Source organism: Neoarius graeffei, chromosome 2, assembly GCF_027579695.1.
Source record: "Neoarius graeffei isolate fNeoGra1 chromosome 2, fNeoGra1.pri, whole genome shotgun sequence".
NCBI lineage: Eukaryota > Metazoa > Chordata > Actinopteri > Siluriformes > Ariidae > Neoarius > Neoarius graeffei.
Window position 1 is genome coordinate 9,364,668 of NC_083570.1, and position 15,751 is coordinate 9,380,418.

At 41.1% G+C, this 15,751-nt stretch overlaps 1 protein-coding gene across 1 annotated transcript; it reads right to left on the minus strand.

Moving 5' to 3' along the window:
• Nucleotides 1–410: 410 nt before the first annotated feature.
• LOC132880540 (E3 ubiquitin/ISG15 ligase TRIM25-like) lies at nt 411–11,777 on the minus strand. The gene is made up of 6 exons (XM_060913792.1): nt 11,164–11,777; nt 8,677–8,772; nt 8,307–8,540; nt 8,003–8,174; nt 7,747–7,806; nt 411–2,921 (listed from the first exon to the last, which is right to left on the minus strand). The coding sequence occupies exons 1-6, from the start codon at nt 11,752–11,754 to the stop codon at nt 2,389–2,391; spliced, it is 1,686 nt and encodes a 561-aa protein (XP_060769775.1). The 5' UTR covers nt 11,755–11,777; the 3' UTR covers nt 411–2,388.
• Between the last annotated feature and the right edge of the window lie 3,974 nt (nt 11,778–15,751).

A 15,751-nucleotide genomic window follows, 5' to 3' on the forward strand; every position in this document is an offset into this window, starting at 1 on the left:
AGACATGTCTGATAGGAGTAAATGGGAATGGTTTAAGTTTAAGGTCAAACAAATACCAATTGGCATGGGTAAAAAACTTTCATGGATAAGGAAACAAGAACAAAAGGATCTGATTGATAAAATTAATACATTAGTAAATAACACAACTATCCTTCGAAAACATTTCAGAATTACAGTCACTGCAGTCTCAACTAGATGAAATGTACACAATAAAGGCAAATGGAGCTTCCACTCGATCAAGAGCTAGATGGATCGAACAGGGTGAAAAAAGTTCAGCGTATTTCTTCGGACTTGAAAATCAAAGACAAACTAAGAAAAAAATGAGTAAGCTTATGACCAATGATAATATAATAGAAGATCAGAAATGAGTACAGGATGAAATTTGCCTCTTTTATTGTAACTTAAATTTAATAAATCAGAACGTGACATCTTATTTTATCCCACCAGTGATGACATCAAAAAACTGGATGAAGAAGACAAACATACACTTGATGTGGAATGAACTATAACAGAAACTGAAATTGCATTAAAACAAATGAAAAATGGTAAATCACCAGGAATCGATGGCTTAGCATCTGAATTTTTAAAATACTTTTGGGTGGATATTAAAAAAAATATATTATATAGAGCATTTTTAGAATGCATTCACAAAGGATGTTTATCCCCGACAATGAAGACAGGCTTAATAACCTTGCTACCAAAATCCAAAAAAGACTTGTTGTTGCTAGACAATTGGAGACCTATAACCTTACTATGCAATGATTATAAATTACTTGCCTTTGTATCTGCTAATCATCTAAAGCGTGTACTTGTAAAACTTGTAAACGAATATCAGTCAGCCTTCATGAAGGGAAGATATATTCAAAACCACATCCGACTGCTTCTGGATATGATTACCAATCACTTATTCAATCAGATAGTCTTGTTTTATTTCTAGACTTTTTCAAAGCATTCAACACTGTGGAGCACGATATTATGTTTATTAAACTCAAAAGTCTTGGATTTGGAGAAGGGTTCTGCAAGGCTATTAAAATATTTCACAATGACATTTATAGTTATATCTCCCTTAACCCTGGAATGACACCAAAATTTAAGATTTTACGTGAAATCAGACAAGGCTGCCCAATTTCACCAAAATTATTTATTTTATGGACATAAATGCTCACGTACTTAACCTTGTGGAATAATAGAACCATTACTATTAATAGGAAGACTTTATTTCAACAAGAATGGAATGATAAAGTTTTAGATATTACTGATCTAATGGATGAAAATGGACATTTAATGCAATTTAATTAATTTGTAGAAAAGTTTCATTTAAAATGTGTCTATAGAGAAGTTAATCAAATTTGTAGAGCTTTTTCACCTCCCTTAAGATTCACAATAAAAAAATACCCTTGATTATTCAAAGGTGTCGGTCAAACTGCCTGAATTGAAAATCGGTGAAGTGGAAATTGGTGAAAGAAAATCTAATAACAAAGGAATTAGAAATGTTTTAAAATGGAAGCTATTCCCTGACTTAAAAAAAAGTAAGAATAACTGACGATGGAGGAACGCTAACAAATACACACTGTAGTTATCTTAGATGGCCAATTTCACCCACAGTGAAAGAAATTCAGTTTAAAATACTGAACAATATTTATCCAGCTGCTGAAACTCTCAGGAAAAGGTTGAATTTGCTTCTGTCTGACAATGAGTTCAGCACAGAAACTCCATCACTGGGGGAAACTTTATTCTCCTGTGCTCTTATCTTTTATTCTGCAAAGCTTTGATTGTAATATTTGAATAAAAATCCCAAACTCACAGATAAACCTGGATTTATAAGGTTCTATCTATGGGCCAATCATCATCCAGGCTGAATATGGGATGAACACGACATCGGCAGCCTGAACCGATCATGTACTGTATGTTCTAATGGAGTTTAAATATTGTTCAATGTTTTACAATCAAATCTCAGGGCTTAGAAACAACTTCAGATTTGAAAAAGTGAATGTGGATTTTACATCTTAAACACAAGCAGAAAAATCAAATTCATTCCAAAAGTGATATTTTATTTTTATATAGTGTGACCTGAACAGGTTTAAAATGTTGTTCTGTTCTGGCTTTATTACTGTTTATTAGTTATTTAATGAGACGCTGCTTAATATGAAACAAACACAACTTTATAATGCGAAGGTCATGAGATAATTTTCTTTGTAAATTTGACGAGTTTCTTGTCTGACAGTTAATTTTTAACATTTCCTTTTCAATTATTTTAAATTATTCATCTGTTTTCATTAAAATATTAAAATGAGTGTTTTTGTGCAGCTGGATTGTGTTCTAGTGAAACAGACGACTGAGCAACAACGTGGCAACGTGCAGGAATTTTACAGAAAACACTACACACTTTTATTCTGGATCACACAATCTCACTGTAGAACCAGGAGACCAGAACCTAAACCCAGCGTATAGAGGCTGAGTGAATGTGGTGTGGACTCTGTGGAGGAGCTTCATCGTGTCAGAGACGCTGTAGAAGGACAGAGTTCCTGCACTGTGATCCACATACACTCCTATTCTGGAGGGTGATGGAACTCTGAGATCAGTCTTAATGTTGTTGTGATAGAAAAAGAGAGAAGAAAAAGAAGAACAGCACAGACTCCAGGACTGATTGTTGAATCCAAACCCACACTCATCACCCCGTCCTTTCCTTCTGATGTCTTTATTTGAGACTGATATGGACAGACCATCACCGCTCCACTCCACCTCCCAGTAACAGCGTCCACACACACTCTCCTTACACAACACCTGCCTGCAGGAATCAAATCTCTCTGGATGATCAGAGTAATGCTGCTCTCTCTCACTGTCTCTCACCGCTCTGTTCTTCTCAGACAGAATGAGGCGACGATGTGCCGTGTTGGGATCCAGAGTCAGATAACAGAAATCTAAAATAAAAGAGAAAAACAAACTGAACAATGTGAACATGTTGGGTTTAATTTACACAATATATTTATGTGAAGTGTGTAGGCCTGTCGCGATATTCAATATATCGACTTATCATACGGTAAATGAAAATGAACTCGGTAATTTTTTCCCCGCGATTTTGCCATTTCCATGCTGTCCATCTCCATAGGGAAGTCTCCAGAGTATTAGTTTGACCCAATGACTGAATAAAACACTGCGCTGTTTTCTGTCGTCTCGTGTGGCTCTCTGTCAGAGGTGGGGCTTCCCAGCATGCAACAGTTATCCAGCCAGGGGATCCACTGAATAGAGAAAAGACAACAACATGGTGTTCTGCTGTACAGACCATAGGTGTAGAATTGGGTCTGGACAGTATGGACGGGTCCCTATCAATATAAAATAAAAATAAAATAAAAATCCCGCTCCGTGCGCAGTACACAAAGGGTTCCTGTAGGTTTCCACTGAGCGGAGCCACACAAAATTCGCTCATGAATATTCGCTCTAGGGGCGTGATCACGGAAACAGCTAGCGGGTTCGGCTACCATGTCAATTAGCAAGTGCGGTTGCAGTGCAGTGAGCGGCTACTAGCTAGCAAACTGTCCTTGAGGAATGTAGCGTTAGATTAGCTCAGAAAATTAATCAGTTCACAACAGTTCGGATTCAGTGTGTAAAAACGACAACATACGAATATGACTGTTTGTTTTCTAAGTTTGTGTGGCATGTAAATAACAATCCGACTTGATACAACAACAACTGGTTCATTAAGGTCACAAAGACATTATTAAATCCTATCAGATTGTGCTAATGTTGGCTAATATTGCACCAAGTCTTGCCTGCAAGAAGTGCCTGCAAACTTTAACAGCCCGCTAACCCTGAATCTGAAGCGCTTCAGTTAAGACCTGCAGAGCCCTGACCGAGTTCGGGTAATATGACACATGGAAACAACAACAACCCAATGGTGGTGTGGACATTGTTCGAGACCCAGACACCTTTTAATCAAATCAAACATTTTCACGTAATAAGCAGAACAGCCTCCGCCTTCTGGATCAGAAATTTTTGGTGACTCTGCCTCTCTTTTGAAAACGTCACATACCGAGTCACACATCCGCTGAACTGATTGGTTTTCAAGGCGGTTCATTTGAAAGCTGGAGGCGAAAAACTTTTCTCTGTAGAACCCTGTCACTCCCTCCTTCCCCCACTCTGGGCTCAAGAACACAACAAAAGGGCAATAATATAACAACCACCAATCAGAATTCAGATATATTCTGTTGCCAAGTAAAATTGTAATCTTTCAAAGTGTCAAAGTTCTCAAGCCCTCGTGCTGTTTTACCATTAGATCAATCACATATCAGCTTAAACTAGCATTCTAAAACTAGTTAAAGATCCCACAGAAGAGAGCCGACTCCCCCTGCCAGCCTCATGGAACGCAGTGTTTAAGGCTCTGGATGTCTTTTATTTCCATTTATGAGGGAAAGGAACATACACCCTCCCAACAGTCAGTGCGTTATTCGCTTGTAAAACACATTTGCAAATTGTCTGTGAAGATTCTCAGTCATCCAGGTGATAGTAAACTGTGGGTGGTAAAAGAGAGCAACTGGACTTGCTTGAAGATTCTTGAAGACATTTCACCTCTCATCCGAAAGGCTTCTTCAGTTCTGTCTGACTAATGGGGCTTTTCCACTACCAACGCGGCTGAGTTGGGCTGAGCCGTGTGGTGCTGAGTTGGACTGAGTCGAGCTGAGTGGGGCTGTTGGAGTTGCATTTCGACTACAACCGTGCTGAACCGTGCTGGCTGGAAGTGGGTGGACACATTGGGTGGAGTTAGCGAAAGTGGGTGGACGTCACGTGATGTCGTTAGGCTGCGCAAACAGTGACATCAGTGACCTTTTAAGCGGTAGTCTCACAACCCGGATAGTAAACAATAAACATGGAGGACATGGAGTCGTTAATGTTGCTGGTCTTGGTGCTGTGGCTTGTTGTCACCGACAACGCCAACAGATACTGGCAAGAGCGTATAGATGAGGCAAGGCGCATAAGGCTTCAGAAATTCTCGTAATTCATTATTATTCTTCTGGGTTTACGGTGTTTTACAGATCCCAGCGTGCTCGCGGGGCGTGTGTGGGCATGTGAGGACACTCCTCCTCACCAATCAGTGCACAGGGGAGTGTCTCCTCACTCCCCTAGCCCCACTCAGCTCGGTTTGGCTCACTTCAGTGAAGTGCGAAACCGTGTAAACCCGCAGTTCTGAAGTGCTTTCTTGATGTGATTCTGTTCCTTCTCTTTTCCATCTACTGTTGTAGGAATGTTCTGAGCCTTGTGTTGCAAGGTCCTAATGACCCCCAATTTGTGTTCCAGTGGGTGGTGAGAGTTGAAGAGTAGGTACTGGTCTGTGTGTGTGGGTTTCCAGTAGACCTCGATGCTAAGGCTTCTGTCTTGTCTAATGTGTACATCACAATCCAAGAAGGCTAGATTATTCCCACTGATGTCTTCCCAAGTGAAATTGATGTTGATATCCACTGCACTGATGTACTTAGAGAAGGCTTCCACCTCAAGGGTTTTGATTTTAACCCAGGTGTCATCCACATATCTGAACCAGTGGCTGGGAGCAACTCCTGAAAAAGTGGTCAAAGCTTTATGTTCCACTTCCTCCATGTAAAGATTGGCCACAATAGGGGACACCGGTGAGCCCATGGTGCATCCATGCTTCTGTCTGTAGAAACTTTCATTAAACTGGAAATATGTGGTAGTCAGGCAGAGGTCAAGCAGGGTGCAAATCTGGTCCGTGGTGAGGTTCGTTCTATCCAGTATGGTGCTGTCTTGAAGGAGTCGTTTTCTAACAGATTCGACTGCTTCTGTGGGGGGAATGCTTTGTTGTTAAGATGAAGATAGACAGCAGAGTACTGACCTGAGGAACTGGCTGTCCTGTGTTGAGCCATGACAATGTAGTGTATGCAATTCAGTGCAGTGAGGAATGCACGGACTCGTATATTGGGGAAACAAAAGAACCGCTTCACAGGCGCATGGCTCAACACAGGAGATCCAGTTCCTCAGGCCAGGACTCTGCTGTCTATCTTCATCTTAACAACACAGGGCTCAGAACATTCCTACAACAGTAGAGGGAAAAGAGAAGGACCAGAATCACACCAAGAAAGCACTTCAGAACTGCGGATATCCCAACTGGGCCTTCTTCAAGAGCAGAAAAAGGAACATAACGGACAAGGAGGATAACAGGAACAAATGCAAGAACATTGTCATTCCCTACATTTCTGGTCTATCTGAGAATCTCAGGAGGATCTTCTACAAACACAACAATCCGGTACATTTCAGACCCAGTAATACCCTGAAGCAGAAACTGGTCCGCCCTAAGGACAGAATAGCCAGACACAAACAGGACAACGTAGTATATGCAATTCAGTGCAGTGAGGAATGCACGGACTCGTATATTGGGGAAACAAAACAACCGCTTCACAGGTGCATGGCTCAACACAGGAGAGCTAGTTCCTCAGGCCAGGACTCTGCTGTCTATCTTCATCTTAACAACAAAGGACACTCATTTCAGGATTGCAACATACTCACTTTAGCCAGAGAGGATCGTTGGTATGAGCGAGGAGTTAAAGAGGCCATTTTTGTCAAACTGGAACGGCCATCACTGAACAGAGGTGGGGGTCTAAGACATCATTTATCAGCCACCTACAGTACAGTCCTTGGCACACTTCTCAGACAACTGAATGCACACCAAAACCCAGCTGTTTTCAGTGACTCACAGGAGGACAGAGAGAACCAGCAATCCATTGATCACCCCAACGACTCTCGAGGCCGTTCACTCCCAGCCCCCAGTGACCCACACCAACAGGATGACTCAACAACACCTTAGGATTGCTTTTCATCCATGAGAGGATAAATACCTGATACTCCCTATTAATCAGACAGAACTGAAGAAGCCTTTCGGATGAGAGGTGAAATGTCTTCAAGAATCTTCAAGCAAGTCCAGTTGCTCTCTTTTACCACCCACAGTTTACATTTGCAAATTGGTAGAATGAGTTAATCATCACATGCAAGATTTGCAGTTAATCAAATGGATTTCATATTATTATTATTATTCATGAATTACTACAGTTCTGAACTTCAAATGTTAAAAGTTTGGCCTTTGGAGAGATGATGGAGACTCTTTTGGTGGAACACAACGAAGCAAAATATTGTGACCCTCTAATGTTGACCTGAAGTTGGCACCACTGGGGGTTGGCATTGGGTTTTTGTCCTCACCACTGTTAATACCAAACCTACGGACTTGCCTACATGTTATCTCGTTCTAATTGTTGTGACTTTTATCCAAATGACAGCTGCCAATACATTGTTACTTTGCACTTTTTGTTGATCTGGGTACTAATCTTTGAGAAACTGGATTGGCAGAATGTTGCCTGTGAAGAAAAGAATGTCTTTTTATTACCCTGTGCCAAGTTTATGTTCACTTAAGTGCAATTTTTAAGAGCCAAAAATTGCATTTTATTTATTGTTTTTGTGGTGAGTGGTTTTGTTTGATTTTTTTATTTTTTGAGCTTATTTATTTTTTACGTTCCATTGTTGAATTGAATATGTTTACTTAATTAAAAAGTTTACTGTACTATGAAAGGGTGTATTTGCATAATCATTATTATTTTACTAGTGGCATAAAATTGTCCTGAAAAAATGTCAACAATAATATCGTTTATTGCAATAATTTCTGAGACAATATATCGTCCAACAAAATTTGTTCTCGTGACAGGCCTAGAAGTGTGTGTGTGTGTGTGTGTGTGTGTGTGCTCGATGTACATTTCAGAAAGTCTTCTCTGCTCTGTGATTCTGGTCCTGAAATGATCTGAACTGCTGCAGCTGTGGAGAGAAAAATAGAAACATGAGTTTGTGTAAAAGATGGAAAGAGTTTAAAGTGATCCAGTCAGTTTATTCATTTTAAATCAGTGTTTTCGTTCAAAGTGTCGGGTGAATAAAGTGTCCGCAGAAAAGAAAGCAGGAGCATCGCTAAGAAATAACATCACTGTGTTTCTCCAGCAGGAACAGCTTCTCTTACCATGTGGAGGGATTTTGTTGAATTCCTCCTCACAGAATTCCTCGAGTCTCTTTTTCAGATCTGAAAGAGAATTCCTCACTCCATCAAATGAGAGATGTTGATGGACAGTGACGCTGGATGTGTGAAATGATGGTCTTTGAAATTGAGGAGACCGAAGTCCAGAAGCTAAAACCTACAGAAAGCAAATGAAATGTAAAACCCACTTGTGATGTCAGACAGGGACATTTATTGTTCCCTTAATGAGAGGTGTTTTAGAGAGTGTGTGAGGAACAGCTGGCTCTGTAGATCAGACAGTGAGTGTTACCTGGAGGAAATGGATGTGATCGTGTGTGTGTGAAAGCTGCTCCAGCTCAGTGACTCTCCTCTGAAGATCAGCAATCTCCTGCTCCAGTTGCTCCAGGAGTCGTTCAGCTCGACTCAGTTCAGCCTTCTCCTGATCTCTGATCAGCTCCGTCACCTCCCAGCGCTTTTTATCCATGGAGCTGATCAGCTCAGTAAAGATCCTCTCACTGTCCTCCACTGCTGTCTGTGCACTGAGCTGTTAGGACACACACACACACACACACAAGATGTAAAGCTCATCTATCATTCCCTCTCTTACTGGGACTGTAAATGACTCATTGTCCATGTTGTGTGTGTTTCTCGGAGCAGCTCTGTCTCTGCTCACTGCTCACCTTTATAGTGTTCACAGCCTGTTTCAGCTCCTGCACCTTCTTCTGCTTCTCCTGGATTCTCTGCTGGGATTTCATCTGCTCCTCCTTTAACTCACTCTGAGGACAAATAAAATACATTCAGCTTTTTATACAGTACGAGAGAACTGGTTCCATATTAATGTCAGTTCAAAGTACATTCATGTTTCACTCTGAAGGTTATGTACTCTGTGTTTGTGCGTGTGTGTGCGTGTGTGTGTGTGTGTGTGTGTGTGAGAGAGAGAGAGAGAGAGAGAGAGAGAGAGAGAGAGAGAGAGAGAGAAATGTTCATTAACTGATCTGGGCTGGGTTTCCCGAAAGCCTCTTAAGGCCAAAAGAGTTTTAAATGACCTCTTAAGATCCATCATCAAGCTAACATGGTTTTCCTGAACAACATCGTAGCACAAGTCGTCCTTTAGGCCAAGTTTACATTAGACCGTATCTGTCTCATTTTCTTCGCGGATGCACTGTCCGTTTACATTAAAACGCCTGGAAACGCCGGGAAACGGGAATCCGCCAGGGTCCACGTATTCAATCCAAATCGTGTCTGGTCCGGTGCTGTGTAAACATTGAGAATACGCGGATACGCTGTGCTGAGCTCTAGCTGGCGTCGTCATTGGACAACGTCACTGTGACATCCACCTTCCTGATTAACTGGCGTTGGTCATGTGACGCGACTGCTGAAAAACGGCGCGGACTTCCGCCTTGTATCACCTTTCATTAAAGAGTATAAAAGTATGAAAATACTGCAAATACTGATGCAAATACTGCCCATTGTGTAGTTATGATTGTCTTTAGGCTTGCCATCCTTCCACTTGCAAGTGGTAAGTGACGCGCATGCCCGACATGCACTTAGAGCACACACACAGCGGCTCAGTCCCAAATCACTGCTCGTGCGCTCCACTCGCGCGCTCTGTGAGCTGCGCAGGGCCGGAGTGCGCACCCTCCAGAGGGCACTCGCTGTTCAGGGCGGAGTGATTTGGAGTGCAGGATGCCTGCGGAGCTGAGCGTTTCCATGTATTGGCGTTGCTATGTGCACGCGAATCGTGTATTGGCGTTGCTGTGTGCACACTAATCATTTTAAAAACGTTAATCTGATGATCCGCTGATACGGTCTAATGTAAACCTCACCTTAGTTTGCTCGGAATTTACGAGAGACCCGGAGCACTCATTCAAAACAAAGAGCGACTCGCTCGCTGCCAAATCCACAGAATGTGCATGCGGCTCTGAGGGACTCTCACAGTCAGCGGGGGAAACTGGTGTTGAATCTGCTGGTGGTGTTCAATTAGTTTTCTTCTACATTGCAAGTACATCGAGTTAATTATCAGAGGTGGACAGTAATGAAGTACATTTACTTGCGTTCTGTACTGAAGTACACTTTTTGAGTATCTGTACTTTACTTGAGTATTTTTTTCTTTGGAAACTTATGACTAACTTCACTACATTTGAAAGACAAATATCGTACTTTTTACTCCACTACATTTCTATCAAGGTCTTCGTTACTCGTTCCTATGAAGCGGTTTTGAAAGTGGATGTTTTTTCTTTTCTAAAACGTGATTGTTTTTTTCCACAGGTGACACTGAGACAGTCTATCAGTAATCACTAGGGTCACGTCACGTCCATAGACTGGATAAAATCAAGATCAATGATTTCTCCGCAGCATTATTTAACACGATCAGTTGATGGCAGAATGGAAGGAGGCGGTTCTTCTGGGGAATGCACACACCCACGGTTCTATAGCTAGAACCCATGATTCAGTTTTCTGAAAGGAATAAAGAGTCGTTTCATTTTAAATATTTGCTTTGTTTGCCTAAAACTGAGCACATCACAGCCTACAAAAACTCGCCATCCCACCTGTGGAAGCATATTGAGGGATATAAACATTTTATTCCAAGAGAAAGCCTGCAGCAAAGTTGTCTGTGCTTTTAGAGCTAGCGATAATGTTGCAATCGCTACACAGTCTGATTAGTCAAATGAAATTCTGTGGATTTGCTCGCCAAGTTTCCATAGTCTTATCCACAGCTAATGTTTACACATAGTTAACTTGGACACTGTTAGTTATGTCTAATACGATTGCTTTTAGCAGCTACTAATGCCTATATCGGGGACGCGAACTACAAAGATGCTCTTCATCCTGTTGCTCTTTAGACTCCTTCTTATGAGTGAGTTCGGGAAAACCACGTACAGAGACAACATTTGTTCCTTAAGAGAGTCTCTCAACTCTCTCTTTAGGTCTGAAGGGCAACGTTATCAGGAAACCCACCCTGAACCAGATTACGACCATCACTGAAGATAAATTTAACACTCTGTTCACCAGAACACAGACAATTTCAATCAGCTTTTACAGAATCCTTCTGATTGAGACACACATTGAAATTAAAGTTCAAATCATATCACTGACTAAAGCACCTGTTTCTAGATGGGAAACTATAATTAAATTGATTTAATTCTGGAAAGATTTCTAGTTCTTACCTGTTTCTCAGCTCTTTCTGTTGCAACTGAAACAGCGTCATGGTCTTTATGTTTCTCGAACATACACAAATAACAGATGCAGGTTTGATCAGTACGACAGTAGATCTCAATCAGCTTGTTATGTTCAGAGCAGATCTTCTCTTGGAGTTTTGCTGAGGCTTCAATTAATGTGTGTTTTTTCAAAGCAGGAACTTCAAGATGAGGTTTCAGATGAATTTCACAAAATGAAGTCAAACAAATCATGCAGGACTTGTCGGCTTTGTGTTTTCTCCCAATGCAGAAATCACACTCCACATCTCCAGGTCCAGTGTAACAGTGAGCAGGAGAAGCAGCTTGGACTTCAGTCTTCTTCAGTTTCTCCACCACTTCATCCAGCATGTTGTTTCTGCGTAGAACAGGCCTTGTCGTGAAAGTGTCTCTGCACTGAGGACAGCTGTAGATGCCCTTCTGATCCTCCTGATCCCAGCAGTCATTAATACACACCTTACAGAAACTGTGACCACAGGGGATAGCCACCGGATCCTTCAGGAGATCCAGACACACTGGACACATGAACTGGTCCTGAGCTACTGAAATACTGGCCTCGGCCATTTTCCTGAACTCACAGACTGAGAGAGAGAGAGAGAGAGAGAGAGGTTAGTTTTGTTTTCTCTGAAATGAGGCGTGACCTCCTGGTCCTGTGTCTGTGAAAGAAAGATAATGAGAGAGGAGGAGCACAAACACAGAGAGGTCATGAACACTCCTCTATTAATCATTTCATCTCCCTTCAGTGCAGAAATATAACCCATGTAGCCGCACTGATTAGGATTAATTTCATGATATTTTATAAAAGTTGATTCAGTGGATTCGAATAAAATGTCCAAAAAAAAAAAAAAACAGTGAAAAAAATCATCATTCAGAAAAATCTGGAAGTCCAACTCTCTAAAGCCCCAAAAAAGTCAAGAGTTCAAACAAAAAAGTGAAAGCAAAGACCAAAGACAAATGCGAACAGTCAGGTGAGATCACTAACAAAACCATCTTCAACACAATTCAAGACCTGATGAAGAGGTTTGATGAGCAAGATGACAGGATTAAAACTTTTGAAAGTCAGCTAGCAGCCAATACACAAGCAGTAAGAGAAAATAAGGAAGAAATAAGCAAAATGAAGGCAGAAATAATGTTGGTGAAAAAGGAAAACGCCTCACTGAAACAGATGTGTTTGGATCAAGCCAGATATAAGAGAAGGTGGAATCTCAGATTGATAGGTCTTCCCGAGAAAGACCAAGAGATCACTAGAGAGACTGTGATTGGCATCCTCACCCGGGTGATCCCGTGGTCAGTGGATAAACTTCACCAAACAGTGAGTATAGTGCACTGCTTGGGAAAGGGGAATGACGCAGATACCAACAAAATGCCTCGACCTGTAATCATCCAGTTTGCCATGCCAACTGTTGGGGATGAAATATGGAAGAAATCAAGAGAGGCGAGTGTAACCCAGTATAGAATTGGGCTCTATAGTTATATATTGAACCAGATCACCTCCTGACCCCAAGGAGTTGGGTGAGATCATCTTTAACGTGAAGAGGAGACCCCCCCCCCCCCATCTCTTCATTCATCATTTGGATACAGCAGTGTGGTCGGACTGTTAAAGCCCCACAACGACATCCAATTTGACTACTTTTCTTTTGACATGCCCAAGAACACTCTGGACTGAAACTGACTTGAGACTACCTTATATGACTAAAGCTCGCTGAACTGACCACAAACAAAGGGACAAAGTTGAACTGCACTGAACCAAAGGAAACCTGAACTTTATTGCATGCAAAGAGACATTTTCTTTGACTGTAAGTGAATTGTGTTCAAACTCAAACTGTTTTTGTTTAAACTGTGAAACACTTAAAGCATTTATTGTGGTATTGAATGCCCTCTTTACTCTAGGAGTACTTTACTTAAGGTCAATATGAAACAAAAATAAGAAACATGAAGCAATTCTACACATATTAACATTTTTCATTAAACATTTATTTGTCTAATTTGACAAGTATAAAACATCAAGCGTAAATCCGAACTGCTTTACTTTGCAAATGACATGTAAAAATGTCCATGTTATAAAAACAGCAAGCTGAACTGAACTCTGCTTATTAGTAAGCAGTCTCTCAAACCTGGGTGAAATGCACCAAGAACAATGGGCCCTTCAATTTAAGTTACCACACAATAACATAAAATGCCAGTTAACAGAGCCTGTTTGGCATTCATAGAAACCTCAACTTGCATTACATAAAGTATTACTATATATTATCTAGTTTAACTTTTAGCATGGTTTATTCTTGCCAGTGAGCATGTGACAATGTCCATGTGAGCATGTGGCTAAAATGCACCAAGAACAATGGGCCCTTCAACTAATTTAAAGGAACACTTCACTCAAAAATGAAAATTCAGTCATTATCTATTCACCCCCATGCCAATAAAATGTCAGGTCAGCATTTTTTTATTCCACTAAACACTTCCGGAATTTCACAGGAAAACAGTGCTGCAGCTTCCTCCCCAGCTTCCTCCCAAACTCCTGAAGCCAATGGTGACCAGAAGAAAAACAGACAAAAAAAAGAAGAAAAAAAATACTGCTTGTCTAGTATAAGCCAAGTCTCCTAAAGCCCTCACATGCCAAGTTGACTTGGGAAAAAAATAAAAAACAAACAAAAAAACATCCTTTTCACCATTGTTTTAGACCAAAGCTCGAGACTACCTTCACATTTGCTACAATGGACAGTCATTTACACCATTTTTCAGCTAAAACATGGTGTAAATGACAACTTTTCCAAGTTAACTTCACATGCAGGGCCTTTAGGAGACTTGATTACACCAGATGAGCAGTATGAAGGCACTTCTTGTTTTTACTTTTTTTTTTACATTTGAAAACTGGTAAACATTTACATCAGTTGTTCAAGAGGAAGCTACAATGCTGTTTTTTTTTTGTGAAACTCCAAGAGTGTTTTGTGGACTAAAGAACTTCATCCTACTTTCAATAGTGGTGCATAGATAACGACTGAATTTTCACTTTTGGGTGAACTGTACCTTTAGGTCAGTACGTAATACAGTCTACCAACAGCAAAGGAACACAATGCTAGCTAATGTCGTTAGCTAATAGCTACTACAGAAGAACAAAGAGGTTACAATGGGTTATTTTAGCCTATTTGGTTACACACTCGCTGCCACAGAATGTTAACAGCAATGCAATGCCTTTTCTGGCTAATTTTATTCGTCTTACCTCCAACAGAGTGGTCACTACACAAGCGCTGGTATGCCGAGGGCTGCCAATCTGTTAATGGCCGCTATCCATCTTCTCCGTCGGGATCCGATAAAATGATAAACCTTGCCTTGTTTGTTGATGGTTACTACATCCAGGTGCACAACAATATAGTGGCATGATGGAAGTCTTGCTGAAAATAAACACTTTCTTTGCTGCCGTTCCTCAGTGCTGGCTGTGGTAAACTACTGGTAGTACATGTCCAAAATGACGGCCGCGTTTGTCGTGACGTCACGTGAAAAGGGTCCATAGAACCATTAGCACCTTTTTCATGGCTGCTGCACCGATTAACGTTACTTTCAGATGTTTTACAATCAACCAAACAAGTTAGATTGTTTTTTTTTTCTTTTCACTCACCGAGTGATCAATTTAGGAACGAGCGTTCCAGCAATTACCCTCGCCCAATCGGCAGAAATCGTCCGGTCTCACACTGCTCTATAAAGTTTAAATATTAACAACATACCGGTCAACCAGTGTTTAACATCATCAAGAATTATTCCAACTCAGTTTAAAGCATTATTTTCCGGTCTTACCCCGTGGATGAAAACAGGTTTTATCTCCATTTGGATCAGACAACGCACGAGGCAGCAACCATAAACATGACATAAGTCAAGTCAAGTCAACTTTATTGTCAAATATGCTATACATGCTCGACATACAGCACAGATGAAATATCAGTCCTCTCTGACCCATAATGTTTATTATATTGCGCATTTTAACATTTGGTAATATGATCAAATGCGCACATGACCACAAAACAGGAAGTGATGACCGGACGTAACCTACGAGGTTGATCACCTGGGGCGCACAAGGTGCACTGATGGCTATTTGGGAAGCTTGTTCTACGTAGCCCTCTGCAGCAACTCTTTTTTTTTCCCCCCCATTTCTCCTTTTCTCCATTTTAAACACTTTTCAATAGTTTTTAGTGCATATAATCAATTTCAATAAATTATTTATTTCAAAATAAAATGAATTATTTGTAAAGCATCTATTTATTTCAAAATGAAATGAATTGGGCAGCACGGTGGTGTAGTGGTTAGCGCTGTCGCCTCACAGCAAGAAGGTCCGGGTTTGAGCCTCGTGGCCGGTGAAGGCCTTTCTGTGCAGAGTTTGCATGTTCTCCCCGTGTCCGCATGGGTTTCCTCCAGGTGCTCCGATTTCCCCCACAGTCCAAAGACATGCAGGTTAGGTTAACTGGTGACTCTAAATTGACCGTAGGTGTGAATGGTTGTCTGTGTCTATGTGTCAGCCCGGTGATGACCTGGCGACTTGTCCAGGGTGTACCCCGCCTTTCGCCCGTAGTCA

Bases quoted from the DNA above. Each gene is read 5' to 3' on its own strand.
- LOC132880540 (XM_060913792.1), bottom strand. From the start codon at position 11,754: ATGGCCGAGGCCAGTATTTCAGTAGCTCAGGACCAGTTCATGTGTCCA. The intron at 8,175-8,306 runs GTAACACTCACT...TGCTTTCTGTAG, and splicing joins ATCACATCCATTTCCTCCAG to GTTTTAGCTTCTGGACTTCG. The intron at 7,807-8,002 runs GTAAGAGAAGCT...TTCTCTCCACAG, and splicing joins CAACAAAATCCCTCCACATG to CTGCAGCAGTTCAGATCATT.